Genomic DNA, 15,045 nt, shown 5'->3' on the forward strand with positions numbered 1-15,045 from the left:
ATTGGTCTGCATCGCTCCCGGGATGTGACCCAGGTCGTATCTAAATTGTCATGATCAGTGATCAACCCGTGTTGACTGGCTTGGTTTGAATTGAATAAAGAAGGGCTGAACACAGGTCAGATAACCCTGGTCCGACCCTGGTTATTGGTGTGAAAGAGGAATCGGTCTCTTTCACTCAGTGCCTCGCACTGTCTCACTCCATTGGCAGTCTTTCGTGTGGTAACCTGACACAGTGGGCAGGGCTGTGAATGGTGTGTCTCAGCTTGTTGCCTGTCGTCAGGAGGGCCCATGTAAGCTACAATGCCGGTGATGTCTGTGAAGTGGGTCAGAGTGCCTAGGACTGCATTATGACTGCTGATGAGGATGATGGCGATTTATTTATTTTTATTTTGTATCTGCCTGTGTGGCCCATCTATGTGCTTGCCTGTGTGGCCCATCTATGTGCTTACCTGTGTGGATGTCATGGGCTTTTTTTTAAACAATGCCCATTTGTAGGAAGCCTTTTTTTTAAATGTGTAAAGTTGTCACGGTCTTAATGAAGGGTGCAACTAACGATTATTTCATTGTTGATTAATCTGTCAATTATTTTCTCGATTAATCAATTAGTTGTTTGATCTATAATATGTCAGGAAATGGTGAAAAATGAAACCCGTCCTAAAATGTTTTGTTCACAACTCAAAGATATTCAGTTTACTGTCACAGTGAAGTAAAAAACTAGAAAATATTCACATTTAAGAAGCTGGAATATGAGAATAAAAAATAAAAAAATGCTTCAAACTGATTGATTATCAAAATAATTGATTATCGAAATAGTAGTAAGTAATTTAAGATGACAAATAATCTGTAAATCAATTCATCTCTGCTCTAGTGTTAATACACATTTAACAAAAGTTAATTTCATACTGATAAATGTCAGTAAACAGTGTTTTTTACTTTTTTTGTGTTGTGTTACTGTTACTGCAAGGACCGATAAATTGATAGTCAAGTTTATGGTCACAGTGGTGTTCCCGGCACGAGGTCGCGCAAGCCATAAAAAGACGTCACCACATCTGTCGTTTCCAGCGCGAAGGCTCCACAAGTTGTCGTAGTACGTGGTCGTGCACCTTTCAGTTCAACATGGTCGCCTGGAAAGACTGGCTGAGCAGTTTCGTAACATCTGTATGATTCTTCATGTACAGACCACAGAGTCAAACAGCATTAAATATGTGGTCAGACACCACACTGGGAAAAGAAAAAGCATTTTGCTAGAGAGTGTGGAAAAACATGAGAGATTTGTCAGAGCTAAAAACAGACTCATGGAAAGAGTGTTCTTAACGGTGTTAGAGGCAGACAGTAATTTTGATTTGGAGCTTGATGACAGTCACGTTAATAATTAAGAGTAGATAAATATTAGTTTGTCGGTACGTCAGTGTTTATCATGAATGTGTTTACTACTGTTGTCAGGCAGCCTGCTTTCCTATACTTCCGCTCTCTACTTCTCTAATACTTCTTACTTATCCACAGATTATTTAGTTTAAACCACCCCCTGGTGTTTCAGGAAATACTGCAACGAGCAATGTGTTAAGCATAAACGTCTGCGTGCATGCTTGTAGCGCGCTGGCCTGCGCCACGAAGGCCCGCGCAACTATAACTGAAGCGTAAAGGTCCAATGTGTAGGAATTTCTCCCATCTAGTGTTGAGATCATATATCGCAATCAACTTTCTCGCACCACGCAGTTCAAAATACGTATTACAGCTACGGTAACCTTCACGCTTCAAAAAGCCGGTCTCTTGCTCTTTTCAATATCCTTTTTCTTTTTCTGGTCAAAGAAGACTCCTGTTCCTGAAATTTGGATTTTTAATACGTGTGGTCCTCCATGTTTCCTTCTTCAAACTTGCCGGGGCCGTGAAGCTACGATACCCATTGGCAGCATTAGCAGCAGCTGTGAGTTTATCATGTGACAGCAAAAACATGAAAGCAGTATGTCCTGTATGTCCCTTACCGGCTAACGTATTTCATGGCGCATGAATATGGAGCGTCTACCCCAGTTCATGCGAATGCAAATGTAAAATTTCAAGCCAAAAGGAATACTTTGATGTTGGCGGTAAAAATATTCATGAAAAAGGACAAGTTTGTGAACGGGCAACACAGATTTTGATAATGAACAACACGTTACACACTGGACCTTTAACGCCTGCAACTGTGATGCAGTTGCAGCTCCGTAGACAGACTCAAATTCGGCACTGGGTCTAACCTCTGGAAAGGCTGCATCAGATCAGTCTTTGGATCTGGCCTCCAGGCACTATCACAAATGGAATCCCACTGGTTAAACACTGATTGTTCAACCAGCTCTCTGATTATTCAGATTGGCATGCAGGGAAAGAAGACCTTTTGTGTTAAAAAGTGTGCTGGTTGTTGGACAGAGGAGCAGAATGATTCAATGAATTGTTGCTTCCACAAAACAAGGATAACTTCTGAAATGAGCAACTAGTGTGGATAGGCACCTCATGTGATGATGCTGATACAGTTGGCAGAGAGATGCCAACGTCAGGCCTGAACTGGAGCACAAAAGGCAGTGCTGCTGCTGGTATTGTAGATGTTCAGTGTGCTGTGTGTATTATGACACATTGTAGTTAAGTTTTATGCCTGGACAACACTTTGGGTTACCACTACATAATAATATGGATGTTCTTTTATTTGTACTACACTCAGCAAAAACATACATTTTTTTCAGGACACTGTATTTTTTTGTTTTCCATGCTTGTTCAGTGAACCATAATAAATTAATGAACATGCACCTGTTGAACTGTCGATAAGACAATAACCGCTTACAGGCGGTAGGCAATTAAGGTCACAGTAAAAAAAACTAGAAAGGAAAGAGACCTTTCTACTGACTCTGAAAAACACTAAAAGAAAGATGCCAGGGTCCCTGCTAATCTGCATGAATGTGCCTCAGGCATGCTGCAAGGAGGCATGAGGACTGTAGATGTAGATTTCCGTACTGTGAGACGCCGAAGACGGCGCTACAGGAAGACAGGAAGGACAGCTGATCGTGTTACAACACCTGCACAGGAATGGTACATCCGAACATCACACATGACGGCAACTGCAAGAACTGGCAAATCTGGTGCAGTCCATGAGGAGGAGATGCACTGCAGTACTTAATGCAGCTGGTGGCCACACCAGATACTGAGTTGTTACTTTTACCTCCACAGCACTGCGGAGGAGGGTCTGGCTGGTCCACAGAGCATCCCGGGATGGGAGAAAAACATGCTCTGGTTCATTGGCATTTCTTTAAACCAATCACAATGGTTTTGGGCGTCGCTAAGCACCCGACAGAGTAACTGTAACGATTTACCCTGCTGAGATCTGAGGAGCAGTTACCCACAGTCCTAATAAATAGACCGGAGTACCAACCCAAAGAAGGTGCAGGTCATCAATCGGAAAGTGAGGGGTATCCGGCCAAAATGAGGGATATCCGACGGAATTTCCGGCAGCACCTGAACAATCCCGGAAGTGAAACATCGTCGATATAGACTAGGAGTCCAGCAACTGATTACAATTGCTCAATTTTAAAACATAAAGTGAACCGTTTTGTATTGTGTATATATATATCTATTTATTTATTTAATTATTTATGTATATTTATTTATTTATTTGTGTATTAAGGTGCCATTGCTGTTTGTCTAATAATGGTAGCTCATTGCTTAGTTTTTAAAGAGGTTTCACTGCTCATCTCAGAGGCTTTATCAGTTCAGCAGCACTAATTTGACTTTCTACTACTTGATATCCCATGACCTGGACGACAGAGACCGCATTGTTGTATCACAGTCTAAGATTTCCTGAAATTAGAATAAGTTGGCAGAGCGGCAATACCATATCCTGGTCTCTCACTTTTTCATTCCATCCTCCCCTGTTCTCTCTGCATCTTTCTCAGTCAGTGCACACTGCAATCCACATATTTATTTTTAATCATGCTTCTCCCTGCTCTATTCGCTGGTACTCGCTCAACACAAATGGCAGCAGTTGAGAATGACGTTACCATCTCCTTGGCAACTGTGTGTGAGAGAGAGAGAGAGAGAGAGAGAGAGAGAGAGAGAGAGAGAGAGAGAGAGAGAGAGAGAGAGAGAGAGAGAGAGAGAGAGAGAGAGAGAGAGAGAGAGAGAGAGAGAGAGAGAGAGAGAGAAGCTGGTTTATTCTAAGCACCCCATTTCTTGCTCTGATTCACAATTTGTCCTGTAGCCACTCCCTGCTATTGCTATGCTATTGGTCCACTCAGCCATGAGATTGACACTTGAGATGAATGATTATCTTTGCTTTCTAATCCAAAACCATTCATTATTTTTGGTGCAGCAATACACTGTGTGAGCGAGCAAAAGGAGATTATTTCGAAGACACTCTGTCAGCCATTTGTATCTTCCTACAGTAGATAGCGTGACTGTATGGTCTCTGCTGCTATATGGCAGGCTTGTATAACCAGAGTGGGGTTGCGGCATGTGGGTGTCCTGGTCAGTGATGGAGTGTAATGCTGATGCTGCCGCCGCTGCTTCTGCTGATGACGTCTTTGCTGTTGCATTGCCTGGGTCTCCCCGCACTGGAAATCCCTGCCTAGTTTGTTCACTCATCTCATCTGTCCTGCAGCACAACAGTACAGACAGGGCCATGCATGAATGGCACTCATCCATGCTGCATACATGCAATCTGGCAATCACGCTTCTGTTGCCAGATAGATTATTAATCTGTGTATGGGTGTAATGCCGAAGACATCAGTTACTGCTTTAGAACCAGGATTCACCCTAAAGCTGTTTGCATTTTCATGGGAATACATGACACAGAACTGTTCAGTGTCGTGTTTTTTCTATGCTGGGAAAATGGGTTTAATGATCTAAATTAAAGGAAGTGAGGGCAAGACAGAATGCTAGTCATGATGAGCAGGGTGCGATTTCCTGGGGGGGGATGCGTGGGAGTTCCCCCTTTCTGGTCTATATATCACTGCCTCTGTTGAATTATTATTTTTATCTCCTGTGGGGACAAAATGTATCCCCCGTCAAAGTGATCGTCTACTTTACCAAATAGCCTAGACCATATATTAACTATATACTGTACCTAAAATAGAACTATTTTAAATTAAGTAAAGCCCTGTAACGTGTTACGTGAACTGTCTACAGTGCCATAGAAAGATAAAATCCGAGCGGCAGTTGCTGGTTGTATTTAGCCGCTACAGAGCTCCGGGATGCCGACTACCAGCGGCAGTTGTTTGGCCAGCAATAGACTGTGAGCCGGCTACAGGCACCGCCAGATGACGGCACTTTCAGGGGCCATGGTAATTGAGTTAAGCCAGAAAAAGTGAGCATCATGCGGCGCTGACAGTTAAGTTTAGGCACCAAAATGTTAAGTTTAGGAAAAAGATCATGGTTTGGATTAAGGGTGAAAGTATTTTGTTTTCGCTGCAAAGTGAACTCCGCTCTCCGGCTTGAAAGCTTTTTTTTGAGATGAGAACTGGCTGAGGCCAACACCACCATAAGGATCAAAAGGAGATGATTTCATTTTCACTGCACTTGGGCGACAGCTTTGCCTAATGAACCTTCTTTTTTGGACATTTTGCTACTAATTTGAATTTTGGGGAAAAAAAACTATTTTTAACTTGTTCTTTCTCGAAAAAACACACGTTTCCCATTCATAAAGAGTGTTGCCCACACTAGAACTCTGCAGCCCTGTCTGCCAGTAGGCTCCGAGCTTTCAGCTGCTTTGTCCCCCTCCCTGCCAGAATCAGCAGCAGCAGCAGCGATGAGTCACTCAGTGTGTGAAACATGACGTCATTCGTGTCTTCCTCTTCTGTTCTTAGTGTCCAGGGCTCCTGACTGGAGGACAGACCATGCTGCTGCACTGAGCCAGAGGGAGAGAAAAGAGAGGCCCCAGAGGACCGCTGAGGTGGTGGCTGGCCTGTTGGTGTGCCCCTCCCCCTTATCTGGCTGGCTAGCTGCTGCCTCTTCAGTTCACCTGATCGCTGTAAATATTGCTGCCTTTTTTGTTGTTGTTGTGCATGTTGATATGTTGGTAGACTTAAGAAATGTCTTTTGGAGTGAGTTTGTAATTAAACTGAGAAAATTAAACCTCTAAATCCGTTTTAGTACGAAAGTACAAACATGATGTTATTTTGTAACTGATTCTCATGAATGGAATGGTTATACTCTAAAACGCCTTGGCACCTAAAAGAAGAACGTAAAAGTGATAAAACAACATTGTTGGGTTTGCTTTTTTTCCCGTCAGGTCCTTATTCGATTCACATTTCCTTACTGGCACCAACCTGCTGTTAATGTTTCAAACTGAAATGTTTCATCCATCAAAATTGAGTTATCATAGGGGATTTGGCTTTACCGTTTGTTCTTAACATAAATAAAAAGACATTTCTTACTGTTACAAATTAAGATGTTAATAATCTTAATTTGTAACAAACAGTATAGTTTTTGTATCTATTCAGATTAACCTGGGGATTTTTTTTTTTTAACATGTAATAAAACAAACCATTTTAAAAGATTAATAATTATGCTGCAAAGACCAGTCATTTAACTTAATAAATTTGTCATTTTTCATACAGTTTTAGCATTTTGTTTTTTCTCTCAGCCCCACCCTGAAGGCTAAGGCTTGCTATGGACTGTGCTTCGCCCCCAGTCCAGCCCAGTACACTACCTTAGTGGGTTCCCCTCCTCTTCCTGCGTGTGGTTCCCATCCAGACTCACTGTACAGAGTCGAGCACAGATCTGGTACCACCTACAGGTAGATAGTATAGTAGTATACTCTCACACAAATACTGAATGCATCCGTCTCTTTCTTGTTTTCTATGCTTTCTCTTTGGTCATTGTCAGAATTGTTACAGCCCTTTGGTGTTAAAAACTGACAGAGCCTTGAAATTCCCCTCTCTTTTCTTTTGCCTCTTTTCTGTCAGCCCCTCCTGGGTTCTCCACCCAACCCCCTCCCCAACTCCCACCCTCTCCCCCTCCCTTACAAAGATGTCAGTGAGCCTGACAACAGACATCCAGCAGGAGGGAGAGAGTGGGCCAGTCATCGAGCCCTGCAGTAGAGGCAAGACCTCCCCTCAACCACAGGGCACAAAGGAAGGGACAGGAGAGGGCCTGGAGCCTGAGGATAGCTCCCCACAGGATGCACAGGTGAGAGAAAGAGACACTATAAAAGTGCTAGTGGGACATTTTATACCATTACATTGTGTATTACAACAATTGATTTGTTTAATAATTGAATAAAACTAATTCAGGGCAGGAAATTAGAGTGTGTTTACATGCTCTGCAATAACCTGGCTACAGTTTTCAGCAGGTTAGTAACAATGTGCCTCTCCTATCTACCATAGTTTTAAGCCAGATTTGAAGTGTTTTAGAGGAAGAGCCCTATACTAGTACTCAATTTAACTTATCATACAGCATAAGCTGAATGGTTCAAACAACCCTGCTTCAACTAAACGCTTCATCTTTCGTTTTTTTTTTTTTTTAAACCAAGTACTCTAGTATCGATTTAGGACGAGGGGAGAACATTTGTCTTTGTTTGAAAACATTAAAAGTAAAGTAAGGTTTTGCTGTCAGCTTCCAGATTCATTTTTAAAAAAGGCTGAAAGAAAAAGAGAGAGAGATGGAGCTGAGAGCATGGCACGGGTGAGTGAACGAGCTGAGGCAGCGGTGCTGTGAGAAAGCCAGTGAATGAGAGAAATAAGATGTTATTTTCCCTTTTGTCTCACGGCAGTTGCATATTAAAGCACAAATAAATAACCATCAAACCTAAAGACCTACAACAATGATAAATGTAAAAAAAAAACTTGTGGTTTAGGTAGAAACTGATTTATTTAGATGTATTTGATGTTTCAGTTTTATCCAGAGTTTGGATTTGATTATTTTGGTTAGGACACACTTCTAGATAAATCTCTTTCAGCCCACCACACAGCTGTCACAATGATACTTTGGCTGTGTGCCAAAGCTGGATGCGTCTTTAAAAGGCCGGTTACAAACCCATTTAGGCATATAGATGGTCAAGAAATCAGGTTTTTCAGCAGAAACCTATTTAATTTACACATTTTCACCCCTATTATATACACTGACATCACAGATCTGAGCAGAATAGGTTTGTGCAAATCTCTAAAAGGGCTGATTTTAGATTTTATTTGACATTGAAGTTTTAATATTAAGATTAGTAAACTAACACATTTGTCTTGCAGAAACGGGCTCCTAATCACAGCCATGGCAGAAAAAGGGCCAAGGTAAGTAATTCATGGTCTCCCACCTGTTTTTCTTTAACTACAAAACCAGATACTTTCTAAACAGTCGCCCAAAAAACGTTGTAATCCCTTCCATTATTAACATTCTATTCAATAGGTCTGTTAGAGTGACCTCACCCACCTACTTCTGACTGTTGATGAAGACTATAATATGATAACTAGATGTTGGTTTGCTAAATAAATAAATAAATCTTGTCAATGAACTCCCAAATGGGGTGATGGATTTGTATGGAGTACAGTGGAGCTGCTTTTTAATTTAAATTTTTTATTTTTTTAAGACCTACTGTTGTTCTGATCTCTCTAGCTCTGAGTAGGTCTTGCCTTTGACATGTATGCATTTCATACCACCTCTAAATATCACTTCACATCATATAATGCAGCATTCACCATATTTGTTTTGGAAATTTGGGTTTGTAACCAAATAAGCATTATTATTTTGTATTATTTTTAGTAAATTATTGTTTTTATCGGTTATTAAATACTAGAATAAAAAGTGGAGTTTAAAAAAAAAGAAGTGAAACAAGCACCGTTTTTACAAAATGTGTGCACTGGAGGAATAAATAGAGACCTTTTTATACTGTCATAATTTTCAGTTCAATCCTATCACTGTGTGTTTTGGGAGTGGCTTTCTGATGTGACATCCAATGCTTGCCCTGCTCCTAATAATACCTCCTGTAAAAAGGATTAGATCAAATTACTGTTTTCACAGTAAAAACATGTTGAAGTTGGATCACCCTTGTTTCATTTCCCTCTTGGTTTTAGAACCTAATCTGCAAAGTGACAGCATCCAAGCCAGCTATGTTTAATTAGGAACTTTGTTAAGTATTGCAACCTTGTTGAAACCAGTGTTGAGAGTTATGAAAATTATGATGATTAAGGTTCATTATATCCGTTGTTTATTTTTAAACAAGAAAGCCTGAAATTGATCGGATTTGAGATTTCTTTTGTTTTTTGTGATTAACTATTTTTATTTAAACACAACACAAAACATACAATTTGCAACATAAACCTGTAGCTCTCCCTCAGATTGGACAGATAGCTAGCTGTCTCAATTTACCCTGCAGAGATCTGAGGAGCCGTCAAAAATAGTCCTCTTTAATCCACAAATTTAAAATTCCAACACAAAGAAAGCGGAAGGAAACAGAAATGTATGCATCCAGCGGATTTCCTGTGGCACTGGAGCAATCCCGGAAGTGTAACCTCAAGGATATAGGCTAAACTAGTCTGGACCCAGCTTCTTATGTGCTTATCCATCCCACTTAGGATTGACCCATCTCCCAGAACAAATAATCTAGGGCTGAATGGAACCTGGATCCCTGCAGTCCGACAGCCCGGTTTTAGGGGGTTTTATCCGGCCCCCTGGCAAAATTTCTCTGGTTTTTAAACAAAAAAAAAAAATCCACTGACTTACATTTCAAACAATTTGGTGTGTCTTTTAATCCAAGTCTAAATCTGGAGGGAGTCCAATAAAAGCGATGCATTATCTTGAACTGAATGAGGTGCACCCTCACATTGCATGGCTTTTTTTTTTTTTAAGAAGAAGAAAATGTGATTTAATAAATAATACAGAAAATAAAAAATCATTAATATAAAAATGTTATTAAAAATGCTCATTGTAATAATGATCTTTGTGATGCAAGCACCCTTTTAAGTTCACACATTAACATTGTTTTTACTTCAAGATACTTAATCAGCAGCTCATTTGCATTTGCTTATTTACATATTACATATTACTAGCAGTTGGTTTTAAGCTGTGCTTGTTGTAAGAGGACCTTGTTTACTGGCAATTATTAATGTAATTTTATAGCAGGGAACTTATAAACTGATCTGCTACATTTAAAATTCCTAAAACTTGATTAGCCTCACAGGTAATATATGTGATTCTGTTTCAGTCTAATGCCAAACTGAAGCTGGTACGGAGTCTGGCAGTGTGTGAAGAGTCCTCTGGTCCGTTCTCCAATGATGGACTTCCAGAATCGGTACTGTTCTGTCTCTAACCCCTAACCCGTCACCCTAACCTTTGTCTATACCCTGTACTCAGCCTAGCCTGCCATTTATTGTATGCAACTACAGTTTGTGTAGGATTAACGATGCTTAATATACTAAAAAAAATTAGAATTCAAAATTTTACCATCTTTTCTCATAGCAATGGAATGTGGTTTTCCAGGATATCATCCAGCTTCATATCAGCTGTCCATCAGACAAGGAAGAGGAGAAGTCCTCAAAGGACGAGTATGAAAATGAAGAGAAGGAGAAGAAGGACAAGGCTCCGCGAAAGATGTTGTCACGTGGTAAGATGTAACTTGGAGGTTAAATGTAATTTGGTGCCAGTTTTGGTACTGTGCTTTTATTTCTAGACAGGACAAGATTAAAAGCTCTGTCAAATATGTGATAATAAATATAGCTAGGTTTTTTTTTTCCATTCTTCCTACTAAAGTACCATAAATGCTATATAAATGTCTGTTTAAATGTCCCACATTAGTCATTTTTAAAAGGTTTTGTAGTGTTACGTCTGTTACATGTAAATGTAATGCCCACTGTATTATTAACACCCTAACTAATATGTCGAGCTAATTTCTCTGGGTAGATAATGGGATCCCTCTCTCTTCTTTTTCTAATGACATACCTCACTCCCTCTCTCTGCAAAGGCCCTATCACATCATTAGACTCCAAGAGCAGCAGAGATGCCAACTGTCTAGTGTAGTGGAAAATAGTGGAAAATGATCTGTGTGTGTGTGTGTGTGTGTGTGTGTGTGTGTGTGTGTGTGTGTGTGTGTGTGTGTGTGTGTGTGTGTGTGTGTGTGTGTGTGTGTGTGTGTGTGTGTGTGTGTGTGTGTGTGTGTGTGTGTGTGTGTGTGTGTGTGTGTGAGAGCAAGAACAGTGAGCTGGTGTCTCATGCTATCTTCTTCTTATGTTTATCCTCCTTGAACAACCTGGAATGTCGTTGCCGGTGTGTTAGGGTGTCATTTTAGAAGCTATGCTTAGCCAAACCAGTCTCTCAACATTTTTTCCCTTTTGCCTGCCTATTTATTTTTTCCTTTTTTTCTGTTAGACTCCAGTCAGGAATACACTGACTCCACGGGCATTGATGTTCATGAGTTTTTGGTCAACACACTGAAAAACAATCCCAGGTATGAGATTGCCACCAAAGGTTGACTGATATCCACAGCTGTAACAACAGAAAATGAACAAAAACATGAAAAAGTACTAGATAGGATGAAGCTGGTCTTTATGTTAATTTATCTGGTCCTATACATATTTCTTTATACATGGCAAAAACATGTTTTGATCCAACTGAGATATATTAAACATTTAGCTATTTGGTAGATTCCTGATCATCTTTTATCCAGCGTCTTAAATCTGTTCTTTCATTACGAATCCCATTAGGTAAATACTTAAAACGGATAAAGATGAGCATGCACAAAAAGCACTTGTTCCTTCATCTCTGTTTTCATAATGATGGTGATGTGCTATATGAGTTGCAACTCATGCACTGACTCACAAAATACCTGCCAATTCTTGAGGCACAAAATTGTAACATAATGTTTGTCTAACTATCGTAGGGCTACTATAACATTAGCAGGAGGGTCCCTGCATTTGTTGCTGAGTTATATTGTCTAAAAAGTAAAAGTCCTCCATCCTCTGTAGAGTCTGTAGTCTTGCAGTATATCCCCCCAAAATGGCAAGATGATCACATTTAGTTGTTTTAAAGAAGGTCAGATTTAAAAATGCAGTAGTAATAATACTACTATAAAGTAATATAACCATTATTGGAAGTATTGATTGCCATACTTCATACCTTTTGATCTTTGGTTGGTATCCTCGCCACACTCTAGTCACTGACCCGCTCCCTCCCTCTGATCTCTCTCCCTCCCCCGCTCTCTCCCCCTTTGGCCCAACAGGGATCGAATGATGCTGCTCAAACTGGAACAAGATATCCTGGAGTTCATTAATGACGACAAGTAAGCCACGTTCTTCATAACCGGTCTCTTGTATTTAAATTTAGCCCTTTTACGTCCATTCCTTTTTATTTATAGATTGCTGAGGTAATGAGATAAATTTGGCAAGTTGTAGTTAATTTTTATGGGGCAGGTCTGTGTTCCCCTGTAACCAGAATAGCGTTATGTTAGTAAGTATTAGTATTTCAAATCTGTGTGAAAGCAGTAAATCATCTTGTGCTGAATGGAGCCAAATGAATTGTCCCCAAAGTGGGACAATGTGCTTGTCAAAAATCAACTAAAACCTTTTTGTAGACAGGATCATTCTTGTGGGAAACAAGACAACAGAAGGACAGTACAGGAGTTAGGCTACAAAAATATCAAGAATACAGTTTTGAATGGAAATGGATGTTTCAGAAAGCCGGGTGTTTTGCACAAACCTTTAGAGCGCAAATTAATTTGTCATTTGTTTTTAGAACAAACATAAGAGGGTTATGTTCTAAAAAATATTTTAAATGCTGAAAAGAAATGTACACATTATAAGAATAGACATTACAGCATTCAACAAAAAGAAAAACGTAGTAATCTAGCAGTTAATTGCAGTGTTGAAATGACATGTTACTTTGTCTTTTGTGTCCCCTGCAGTAACCAGTACAAGAAGTTTCCTCAGATGACGTCTTATCACCGTATGCTGCTGCACCGTGTGGCTGCCTACTTTGGCATGGACCATAATGTGGATCAGACAGGCAAGGCTGTCATCATCAACAAGACGGGCAACACACGCATGTGAGTGTGGTTTCTAACTTTGGTCCAGACTTCAGCAGCTCAGTTTTAATTGTTTTTTTCTTTTATATTGATATGCATACAATGTACTTAAATAAGTCGACCAATAAAAACCGTAAAATAAACATACTTTATTCAGACTTTTCCAGATGCCAGGATTACAGTGGTGTCAATATGGGTTTAGGTAGGGGTTATTATAAGCAAATAAAATCCAGAAGTAATGTTAACAGCCTCAAGGGAACATCTTATTAGGGCTGTCAATCGATTAAAATGTTTAATCGCGTTTAATCACATGAGTGTCCTAGTTAACTCGGGATTAATCGCAAGTTAATAGCAAATTTTGTATCTGTTCTGAATGTACAAGTTTTTAATGCTCAAGTGGTATTTGAGACTTGACTACTCCATTGGTAACTCAGTTCACATCGCCAGTACATGCAAATAACAGTATATTACACAAACACATATATTACCTTGTTTTGTGGAGAGAACCATCTAGCCTGACAAGCCAGACCCACATCAAGATGTTGGGTCTGGGATCTCACCATTGGCAGGGCTCAATCTGAGGGGCAGGATAAACTGTTGTCTTTCAAATTCCCTCTGCACGCAATAGGATAGTGCTACAACCAAGCAGAGCAAAGAAGAAGGTAGCAGAGCTAGTTGATAGATTAAACTTTTGCCGTATCCGGTCGGCAAAACTCCGAACACATCTTCCTTTTTTAAGAATGACTTCAGTGCCGTTCTTTATTCTTTTCTCAAAGAAAAGCTTAACTCCAAGTCTTCCAGAGTCGCGGCCAAAGCGGATTTGAAAGACCACTGTTCCCAGCAGCAGCCATAAGCCCGCCCACCGACTCTATACACAATGTGATTGGCCCAGCCAGAGTTTGGCTTTTCCAGCTTGCAAGCCAACGGAGAGTTGCTAGACCCTGCTAGGGTGCATCTAGATTTCTAGGCTAAGAACCATCTGGAAAGGCTTTGAAACTCAACTTGCCAATCAAAAGACCCTTTTTATTTATCCATTTCTGGTCAAGAAGCTTTGTTTCTGCTAGCCATCCACTCCCGTTCATGGATGTATTAAGACCGGCTTCCGTTCCGCATTGTGTCTCCTCTCCAATGCATGCGTTAAAAGGAATTTACGTTAACTCGTTATAGATGAGCAAGGTAAGGAGAAGAGACACTGAGAAAGACCGACAATATTAAGGCTGTCAATATACCTTGTCCTCTCTGGTAGACATAAAAGGGTAAAATAATTGTTCAACGTGCTAAATCTGATGTTTTTAGCTAGCTAAAGGGATTCTGTTGGTGTTTGGCGCCGAAAGTTTTACCCTCTGGTGGGCGTGGCTTTTAAAGGATGACGCGATGCGATTTGTCTCTCCTCTTTTGTCTTAATAAAAGCCCAGTTTTTTAAGTTCGACAGCTTATAAAAACGTCTGGGTTCTTTACACTGTTGGTAGTTCATATCACCACAAAGCAGCTTTTTGGCATTTTTCTGTTTGCTAGCAGACAGAATTGACGAGGAGTCACACCCTCATGCAATGGAGAGCGGAGAATTATTTTTTTTCCCTCGTAGGCGTGGCTTTCAGAGTATGACGCGATGCGTTCTGTCTCTATTAACGTGTTAATTTTGACAGCCCTACTTTTTATACATCTGGGTAAAATATAAAATCATTCACAGTACCTGGGGAAACCCTCACTAATTGTAATCAACTTTTATTGTCAGTTTGTTAAAGGGGGGATAGAATGCAAAACCGATTTTACCTTGTCATAGTTGAAAAATGACAGTTTGGAGGGTAAATAGGACATACATAGAACCTCAAAATCCCATTGACACCTCTTCCCTTTGCAAATCTCACAATTTGAAACTGCTGCTGAAAACGGGCGAATCTCATCAAAGCTAAAAGTTGACGTCAACTCCTCAACTCCTAGTCTTTGTCACGCCCCAACATTTGCATAGGCTACACCACTGACCTGAGGTCAGCTTAGTCTTCTGAATCTAGCTAGGTCGCGCAGATCTCCAGAGGTCCGCTATTTAATTACTAAATTCACTTCTGAGACTTTTTTATGCG

The 15,045-nt window shown here is 40.3% G+C and overlaps 1 protein-coding gene across 14 annotated transcripts in view; it reads left to right on the forward strand.

Annotated features, from left to right (window-relative positions):
• Nucleotides 1-15,045, forward strand: part of LOC120557262 (R3H domain-containing protein 2) — a 76,992-nt gene that overhangs the window by 28,573 nt on the left and 33,374 nt on the right. For 9 of the 14 annotated variants that reach the window (XM_039797406.1, XM_039797415.1, XM_039797411.1 and 6 more), the window contains 9 exons: nucleotides 5,826-5,989; nucleotides 6,605-6,757; nucleotides 6,927-7,149; nucleotides 8,202-8,243; nucleotides 10,154-10,240; nucleotides 10,408-10,552; nucleotides 11,314-11,392; nucleotides 12,164-12,223; nucleotides 12,845-12,985. In XM_039797406.1, the coding sequence (XP_039653340.1) occupies nucleotides 6,991-7,149; nucleotides 8,202-8,243; nucleotides 10,154-10,240; nucleotides 10,408-10,552; nucleotides 11,314-11,392; nucleotides 12,164-12,223; nucleotides 12,845-12,985 (713 nt within the window). In that variant the 5' untranslated portion in view covers nucleotides 5,826-5,989; nucleotides 6,605-6,757; nucleotides 6,927-6,990. The remainder of the gene's footprint in view (nucleotides 1-5,825; nucleotides 5,990-6,604; nucleotides 6,758-6,926; nucleotides 7,150-8,201; nucleotides 8,244-10,153; nucleotides 10,241-10,407; nucleotides 10,553-11,313; nucleotides 11,393-12,163; nucleotides 12,224-12,844; nucleotides 12,986-15,045) is intronic. The other 5 variants (XM_039797409.1, XM_039797410.1, XM_039797417.1 and 2 more) reach the window with 1 other exon arrangement.

Source organism: Perca fluviatilis, chromosome 4, assembly GCF_010015445.1.
Source record: "Perca fluviatilis chromosome 4, GENO_Pfluv_1.0, whole genome shotgun sequence".
In the NCBI taxonomy this organism is placed as follows: domain Eukaryota; kingdom Metazoa; phylum Chordata; class Actinopteri; order Perciformes; family Percidae; genus Perca; species Perca fluviatilis.